The sequence below is a fragment of the Physella acuta genome, unplaced genomic scaffold, assembly GCF_028476545.2.
Source record: "Physella acuta isolate Inbredline_101_S28 unplaced genomic scaffold, ASM2847654v3 ptg000642l, whole genome shotgun sequence".
NCBI classification, from domain to species: domain Eukaryota; kingdom Metazoa; phylum Mollusca; class Gastropoda; family Physidae; genus Physella; species Physella acuta.
Window position 1 is genome coordinate 110,543 of NW_026732161.1, and position 10,279 is coordinate 120,821.

General features: G+C 33.2%; 1 protein-coding gene across 1 annotated transcript in view; it reads left to right on the top strand.

The window, feature by feature from the left end:
• LOC131948379 (sulfotransferase 1B1-like) overlaps positions 1-9,721 on the top strand; it is a gene marked incomplete at its 5' end in the record, with an annotated part of 118,162 nt that extends 108,441 nt beyond the window's left edge. Inside the window, one exon of the mRNA XM_059309987.1 lies at positions 9,445-9,721. Within this exon, the coding sequence (XP_059165970.1) occupies positions 9,445-9,721 (277 nt within the window). The remainder of the gene's footprint in view (positions 1-9,444) is intronic.
• Positions 9,722-10,279: the final 558 nt, after the last annotated feature.

A 10,279-nucleotide genomic window follows, 5' to 3' on the forward strand; every position in this document is an offset into this window, starting at 1 on the left:
AATAGTCAAAGAGTTAACCATTGATATCATAGATTCATCATTAGAAATAAATTTATTCAGATAGAATACGGTTAGTTTATTGTCAAATGAGTTCATCACCACCACGTAAATTGTAAGTAAAATGACAAGACACCTAACACGAATTGGTGTGTTAAGTTTAGACGCGATGAGAGGTAAAGAAACGGCTAACAGTCTCTCAATGGAAATCAAGGCAACATTGTGGTAGCTAAACGACAAGGATAAATTATAAATGCTGAACAAAATCGTAGGTAGAGCAGAGTCTTGAACTTGATATTCTAGTTTCAGAGTATGGTAATAGCAAAAATGGTAATAATTAAGGATGTTGCTGACTGAAAAGACCAGGTCTGACACAGAAAGAGAACATAGAAGGATGTTGGTTGTCGTGTTGAGGCCGTGCCGGCACACAATAAAAATTGTCACACAATTTCCAAACACACCAAAACTGCCGATGACATAGAACACAATGGCAACAGGGAAGTAAAACATGATTGGGGTTTCCTTTTTAATCCCTCTATTACTGCCTTCTGTTGAGTTAGTTACGTCTTCTAGATCAAAATCGTCAAGGGAATATTTTCTTGGTGTCTCCATCGTGTTAGCGTATAGTGTTTAAATTAAATGTTAAGTATTAGCTGCAGGAATTCATACCGTAAACACTGAAAAACATTTGCAATTATAATTGTTGTTTATTTTGTTGCTCTGATTTGGTTTTAGCAATCGATAATTATGAACTATACTACTGTATAAAATTCACATTATTTGCGTACAAATGATCAATTTGATTTGTAAATACAATTTTAATATATTTAATGAAGTAATTTTCATATATCTGTAAAAAAAATATTTCATTATTGAGCATGTTAAAAAAAACGGTTCTAATCCATTCTCGCAATATTCTTTCAATAACTCTAATTTCTTTTTACACAAACAATTAAATATTTTTTTAAAATGGCATATTAGTAGAAATAAATGCATATTTCACTTGTTACATTGTTTTGTTGACACTCAGTAAAAGAAACATTTTATCTCAGGCGAAAAAATTATTTTGCGTACACAAAGTGAGGGTTTAGTTTTCAAACGTGTGTTTATATAAAACTCTAGGGAATTTAGTAAGCGGACTAAACAGTGTTTTATTAATAAAATAGCGTTTTAAATTTCGGTTTTTCTAAGTAAGTGAGTAAAATTGAATACCTTGACAATATTTTTTATGAACTGCTTAATAAACAATTAAGAACACCTTAACAGCTAACTGTGCATGTGTCTTACAAACGCTGACTTTGAATAAAAGAAAATTTTGATGTCGAAATCTGAACCTTCTTTTAAATAGACCACCGCAAGCAACATTAGCTATAGGTTAGATAATAAATATAAATCAACTTAACGACTCAAGATATACGAGAGTTGTTGTTAAACGTTTATAATACTATTTAAAAATATATTTTGAATTTTCATACCTTTGATTGCAACATGCAATACAAAAAAAATGTAATAACTTTCAATTAAACGAGTAGTTTTAATGTTAGTCTTTATCAAGAATTTTCTAAATTTTTCAAAGACTTAAAAAAAATAAAACAACACATTATCATTTTTTAAAATGAAGAGAGTAAAGTTTCTATGAAAAATATCATAACAATAAAACTTCACATTTATTGTTATATCTATCTTAATGTCAAGGTCTCACTGTTTCGATTCTCATCAATGTAGCAGCGAAATGTTTAATGTCAACCATTTATTTTCCCTTCTCAACCAGAAAATCAAAGACTCAAATGGTTAATTCTCGCATTACAATGTAATCCAACAACACAGTTATACGTGACAAATAAAAGAAATGCATCTGTAATGCAACGGGACAATGTAAAACTATACACTAATACACTAAATTGAATTAATACAATTTAACAATTTTTCTCTCTTTGTTTTTAGAATCAACAAGCTAGTAGTGTTCAGTGGGATAAAGCGAGTACTTTATATTCATTGTTATTCATGCATCTAAAATAGTATTGTGATTCATACAACTGAAATATCAGTGAATGCCCTTTGGTTAAACCTCCTATTTATCTTATTGAAATTTACGCAACAAGTACAACTTAATAAGTGAAATTATATATATATATATATATATATATATATATATATATATATATATATATATATATATATATATATATATATATATATATATATATATATATATATATATATATACGTGTTTGGTATTAAAGAGTTTTTTTTATCTTTAGGCAGTGATGATTTTTAAATAAATATTAAGCCTACATAGTGAAACACACAATAGTTTAAGTTTAAGGTTTAATTAAAGAAAAAAATATATTTCTGTTCCTACATGTTGAGCGTTTAAAGACTACACTGATGGATTTGTGGAAGAAATTTGTTTCGTTAGGCGAAAACGAAACCATATTTTTTAAGTCACATGAGTTAGCACCAAATGTTTTTCTCACTCAACATTTAGTTTACTATTTGAATGTTGTGTTGATGAGTGTGTTGAGTGTTTTTGGAATTCTGGGAAATGTGTATACAATAATGGAGTTGTCACGCCAGGGACTCCGTGACTCCACAAACGTGATCGTAGCGGCTTTGGCTGTCACAGGCATACTCTTCTCTGTCACTGGGATTCAATGTAATCTACTTGTCGTCTGTGCTCAGCATTGCTACAAGGTTATAGCCAGCGTAATAATTGAATACCTCGGTATCGTTATTGTGCTAAATCGATTTGCAATCCTAGTAAGTTTCCATCTAGTGGCGTTGATAGCTGTGGAGAGATTTATCGTTGTCTGCTTGCCGTGGGGCTGTGCAATATGTATCGCAGCTACACGAATCAAGATTCTGCTCTTTTTGTCAATCTTTTATTCAGCGATGGCGTGTTTGTTGGAAAACAAATACATTGAAGTTTACTTCTATAAATACATTTTTAATTTGGATGTCGCCATAGAGTTAAAAGGGCTAAGCACTGTATCAAGTTATTTTAATCTAAACCGGTTTATTGTTACATCAACTATTCCTTTCGTCGTCATTGTCGTATGTACGATGATGATTTTAATGAAAACTTTTGTATCAATCCGAAAAAATTATAAAAAGCGATCACCGTTTGTATCGAAAAAAATGAAAGATCTGAAAATGTTTCGAATGTTCGTCACCGTCTTCGTGGTGTATATCGTCCTCCTGGTTCCTGCCAAACTTCTGCAAGAGTTTTACATTCTGTCAAAGACGCTGAACCAAATTGACGTCATGCTTTGTGTCATAACGTCCATAGTTTATGAACTTAATGCTTCGGTTAATTGTTTAATCTACCTCACTATGAAGTCTAAAGTTAAAAAACGCATACGCATTTAATATAACTCTTTCTTTAGAACGCATAAAATGTAATATTTTAAATGTTAAATTTGTAGGAACTTTTTTTTGTTGTAAGAATTGACTAGCTAATGTGTTACTTGAAAGTGTTAAAAATTTAGTATGTGATGTTAAGCCTTGGGTAAAGCAGAAGTTGTTGCCCGTGACAGTTAAAACTTAATTATAAGTGTAAAAAGATAAAATTATGACGAATCGATATTTTTTAAACACCGGGTGACATCATATATATATATATATATATATATATATATATATATATATATATATATATATATATATATATATCATTATAAAGTATATACCTTATTTACATTTGTGGTTGAGGGGTGTTTACACCATGAGGTGCCGCATCGGATGACACCCGACCTAGCACGACACTACAATATGGTACTTAGAATCCAAAAGGGCATTACGTTTTTGATCATTTCTGATAGAGAAAATCTAAGTTTCGGACTAGCGGCCCCAGAACATAGGATGAGTTTGGCTTGCCTATTTGGAGTACCACAGCGGTTATCTTAGCACAACGAGCGTCCTGCAGAGGTACCACTTATTCAATGTTCAAATGACCAAATCGAATCAGCGCCCAGTCCTCTCCGTCAGCCATTTGGCGTCTACGTTCGTTATAATGAGTACCCTACAATAGCGATACGGTGGGTCACTAAATGCGACGATTAAACCAAAATAGGAGACACAAATGGCGCCCTTTGCTGTTGTGTTATCGGAGTCTCCAGAGATCGTGAATACCCTTACACAAGGACGGTCGCCAAGGTGTTTTTTAACTTACTATCACGGAGGTTGATTAATGTGAATATAATTAGTTCACGTAGTACGCCGTATGGCGCCTAAGGAAAGTTTGGACAAACTTGGCACCAACATCTACGAAATATAACCCAGCATGGATTACACTATAATAAAACAATTAAAAATAAAACACGGCCAGACGTCTAAACAAAATACGACTAATAACGATTTTGATGAAAACCTTTTAAAACGTATCATAATCCTTTGTGCTGAGAATGAAGCACCACGCGACTGACACGCTGGTCAAGAATAAAACAGCATCCAAAAATCATTAAACAAATGCATAAAAAGTATAAGTAAAAAGCTTATATGTAATAATGCACTAAAGAGGACCAAATGGAAAAAAAAATTATTTTCTTTAAAAATATATTTAAAAATCATGATCGCTGCTTAAATTCTAGTAAAGGTGGTCAGAGGCGGAGCGAGGGGGGTGGGGGTGGGGGGGCGGACCGCACCAGGTGACACCATTTAGGGGGGTGACACCAATGCAAAAAATAGCAAAATATATAGAGAAGAATTGGAGGGGAGGGGTGCAAATCGAAATTTTGAGGAGGGTGCAAATCGAAACTTTGAGGGGGAGGGGGGGATGCAAATAAATTTGAAGGGTCGCTACGCCTCTGGGGGTGACACCCTTAAGTGCCGCACCAATATTTTGTAATTTATTTTCTCGTAAAAGCTTATTAACAAAACGTATTTTTATGCATTGAAAAACATCGAATGAAATACTACAATTTATTCAAAATGAACAAACTCGAGCCTTCAGACATTAGTACTAAGCCAGGTATATTCTGGTTAATAACCGTTAATCAAAAATAGTTAACCCGAGACGTAGCTTACGCCACTAACTAGTTCTTTTATTTTTTACTTATCAACAATTCATAATTTGTGTATTCGACATTACCCGACGCCCCTGCCTCTCCCCCCCCATCCAACCTCGCCCAGCGAAAGCAGCCGTTTACAGGCGACAACGACAATATCAAGCAGAACTAATTATCTCCCCTTAGTTTCAAATAGTTTAAAAACTAAATTATCTGCCCCTAATAGCCGTCAATTATAAACATTCGGGTCGAACCAAAGTTCACCTGACAGGTGGGGATGAGGTTGGTGGCTAAGCTGCGTTATGTTTTCTATTGTCTCCATGAAGATAATTATATATATATATGCACACCACAAACAGAGCCCAACAAAGATTGAAGGTGAAAAAAAGGGTTCAGTGAAAGTGTTTAATGGCTAATAAAAGTAGAGGTTTAGAGGTTGTCAACTTTAAAATAGCGATCGCTTTATTTGTCCTCTTCTCCTGTGCAATGTTTCTTTAAATTCCCACTTCTCTAAACATAATATAAAATACTCTTTGGTTTTTAAAACTACAGAAAATATCCAAGTGTGGAAAACGAATTTAAAGAAATCTAGCTTTTTATTATACAATTTCATAATTTTAAGAAAAAACTTTCGAAACACATTTAAAATGTTTTTCACTTGACTTTCCGTTAAGTCTATAGTTTTTCACAATTTCTTTTTGATGAGCTTTTATTTTTTCAGAAAATTTATTTTAGCGTTACTTACCTACATATTAAGTTTGTCAAATAATTGTTGTTGTCAATGCATTTTTTTTTCAAAATGTCCATGCAGTGTCAATCGTTGCTTAAAGTTTTGAGACATGTAAAAACATAATAAACCTTTCTTAAAATGTTTTTAATGTTTGTCATTTTGGTGTAGTTTATTTTAAAGCGCCTAAAATGTAAAACAAAACATACACCATCAAAAACCATAATATAATAAAATATTTTAGCACTAAATGCATTAAACTGTGTGTAATGTATTTTTCGATAATTATAAATGCAAAAAGGAATCTGTTAACCCATATTATCCCAAGGTCTCAAATTTTTATAATTTTTTTATATGGTTTAACTTTTGGGCACTGAATGAAGGAATGACTATGGCTTTTTTTTAAAAATCAATACTTTTTTAAATATCGATTTTTAAAAAAACGTCCCATAAATGGGACGCTAGCAACGAACGGCCCCGTGTACATTTATTGAAAAATAAAATCATTTATCACGAAATATGGCTAATCACGCGTAAATTAAGCTGTATACTGATTTTGTATTGTTAGACCAATGATTACATTGTTTAGGACAGCTAAAAATAATGATAATGATCAATTGGGTTAGCCATACCATGGTCTAAAATGCAGAAATTTTGTTCAAAAGTCTAGTTTTCTTTCAATCTAGCATCCATTAAAGTGAACAACACTTGGAAATAAGTAAAGCTGTGATTGTACATCTAATTATACACACATGATCACAAAAATTGTTATTATTCATCGAAACTGTAATATAATTAAATATAAATAATTGATTTTTTGGGGGACGTACTTAAAATTTTCAGGGGGGGGGGGGGACTTAAATTTTAGGGGAAGGGTGGACATTGGTAAAAGTATGTTTTGTATATAAATTCCATTTCGTTCTGCCCCCCCCCTCTCTGAAATGATGCCTGAAAGAAACTCTGCCCTCAGTGAATTTGCAAAAGACGATCCGGTCCAGTCCCAGATGTCATCCAGCTATCTTCTCTTTTGTTACCCTCGCTATTCCCCCCCCCCCCCCCCCCCCTCACAGGCGTACATTAGGACATCAGACATCTTATTTCTAGGGCACGGATCTGTCTCTGGGGGCTTGTATTGAGTGTTCATGGCTCTCATCCATGTATGCACCTCACTATGCGAACACCTCCCAATCCAACACCAGGAATCTCCTTAAAAAGTTAACAAAGTAAAACTGGTATCGGGAACCTTTGGAGGGGAATATTATTGGGGCATGACAACTGAACACTGCTAATTCACCTTTCTGCTATATGTAGCTTGAGCTCTCTTATATGAAGAGTGTCAACCAACCCCCTTGACTGATTTATTGCACCTCAATCGTGGCCATTGTTATTATTCTGGTTTGTTATAATTTTAATATCACGCGCTAGTAAATTTACAGCAGTACTAAATTAGTTTGTATTCAATGGTATCAAATACTTCAGTAAGTGTAATTCTGAAAACTTAAAAATAAAATGTAAGTTTTTCAATATTTTCAATTTTTTAATACAATAATATATAAGAAAATATAGCTCAAGGTCATAATTAAATATCTATTAATACTACTTAACACCCCAAAGTCAACAGTTAACATAGTCAACAAATGTTTCACCATAAATAACCATTTAACATAAATATTTGCATCTGTGTTTCTCGCTAGTGTCCAATAAATGTGACGTTTGTGTAACAATCTGCATAAATATAGGTCAAGGTCATAATTAAATATCTATAAATACTACTTAACACCCCAAACTCAGCAGTTAACATAGTCAACCATTGTTTCACCATAAATAACCATTTAACATAAACATTTGCATCTGTGTTTCTCGCTAGTGTCAAATAAATGTGACGTTTGTGTAACAATCTACATGGGGCCATTCGTTGCTAGCGTCCCACTTATGGGACGCTTGTTGTACACTTGATATAACGAAGTAGTAAAAAAAAATTTTTATTCTTAAATTTTTATCAGATAGAAATATGGTACTGCTACAAGTTTCAAATGTATTTTGCACTTAAAATGTTAATATATTAGAAGATATGCATTTTCCTGTGCGCATGTTTTCTTTTTTCCGCCATTTTGACAAGTCCTGCAAATCCGACCCTATAACATTTTTCTAAGTTATTTTTTTTTCACAAAACACACAAAAATTCAATAGTCTAACCATTTTCAAATACAATGAAACATAATTTGTGTTTTAACTAGTTTTTAATAAATTTTAGCAATTTTTTATACAAGCGTCCCATAAGTGGGACGCTAGCAGAATATGGGTTAATAATATTCACTAGCATATATGTTGAAGAAAAAAACAACATTTTAGCCTTGCCGATCGAGCAGAGATCGACCGATACAATATCAATAAGGCCGATTCATTTACCCAGGTTTGTGGAAAAAATGAGTAAAATGTACACTGTTTTGAAAAGAGTCATCGTTTGTTTTAGAAATTAACAATGTTTAAATAGGGAAAATTAGCACCGGTGAGTTCTAAAGGTCTTCCGGAAATAATCATAATTTATTTTTGCCACCCCCGAGGGTCGCTCTGCGACCTCAAAAGTTATAATAACAATTTAATATTCTAATATCATCCAAAACAAAGCTTCCCTGAAAATTTCAGCGCGCTAGCTAACTGGGAAGTGCCAGAAATGTCGATCGCAAGATTTGATTGGAAAGACAAACAAACAGAGACGAAAGCAAGTTAAAGAAAACGTGGGAAAAAAGGTTCCTATGTAGGAATTTTTTTTCGATATAACTTTGCTTTGTATATATGTATATATATATATATATATATATATATATATATATATATATATATATATATATATATATAGATATAGATATAGATATAGATATATAGATATATAAAGGTTGTAACTTTCTGAAACATAGCCCGCAGTATATATATATATATATATATATATATATATATATATATATATATATATAGATATAGATATAGATATATATATATATATATATATATATATATATATATATATATATATATATATATATATATATATATACTGCGGGCTATGTTTCAGAAAGTTACAACCTTTAAGTTTAGTTTGCCACCTGTTTTAATGTCACTTAGATGACTTTATCAGTATTTTAGAAACTGAAACTAGATTAAGTATCACTTCCGGTTTTTGAAGGCTACTCAAACATTTAACCCTTAAATGCATGATTTTTTAATAATGATTGAAAAAAAATTAAATTGTTTGATGGGTATATGAAGAGTATAGTCAAGAAAAAAAAATATTTTTAGCTTAAACATGTTCTTTAATTAAAATCCGAATTGTTGCATGTCTGCAACATTATGTAGTAAGGTGATACTTTTAAGACAGTTGTTGATCTTGCTACAACAAAGATATATGTTGCACTTGTGGCAAACTGTTTGGGCTTTATGTGGATTTGCATCTGTCATTGCACTATTCAACGTGACTTAGTGTCCACACTAGTCCAGGAGATCCAGGGTCCAATCTGGTCCAAGAGATACAGGGTCCACACTTATCCAGGGTCCACACTGGTCCAGGAGATCCAGGGTCCACACAGGTCCAGGATATCCAGGGTCCACACTTATCCAGGGTCCACACTGGTTCAGGAGATCCAGGGTCCACACTGGTCTAGGATATCTAGGGTCCACACTGGTCAAGGATATCCATGGTCCATACTGGTCTTGTAGATCCAGGGTCCACACTTATCCAGGGTCCACACTGGTTCAGGAGATCCAGAGTCCACACTGGTCCTGTAGATCCAAGTTCAAACACTGGTCCAGGAGATCCAGGGTCCACATTGGTCCACGAGATTCAGGGTCCACATTGGTCCAGGAGGTTCAGGGTCTACACTGGTCCGGGTTTCTAGGGTCCACACTGGTCCAGGAGATTCAGGAAGATACTCTGGATCACCAAGAGCATCTACTTCGTATTATTCTTCACCTTGATTCACATTTGATTTCTTAATGATTATGCTTAAGCTAGAAGAAAAACCAGGTACTATAAAGGAAAAAATAAATAGTGCAAAAGTTTGTAAACCTGCATAACGTTGCAGTACTGCAACCAACGTTTTGCGAAGATTTATAAATAATTTATGAATTGATTTTCAAAACAACACATAAAATATGTAACACATACCTTAGGTAGTCAGAAACATATTTTTTAAAAATTCCAAACCAGTTTATTTGACTTTGATGAACTTTGAAACGCCAACCAAAAATGCTGAGAAAAAAAACCTTGTGACCATGCACAAATTTGAGATCGGCTTGGCGTAAAAAAATCTAGGTCATTTAGACATACCCAAGCTGTAGGCTAACATTGTAGCAGTTAAACAATGCGATGCACAGAATCAAACATGTTTAGGCTAATATTTTATGGGAAGGTAACTGGTATGTTGCAGGTCTGTAGCGGTATGCATTTAAGGGTTAAATGAATCTAAGTTTAAGAACCTATACTTATATACGCAACTTTTTCTAGCTAACAAAAACAAAATACTAAAGTTAATGTGTTCACACAGAAATAGTG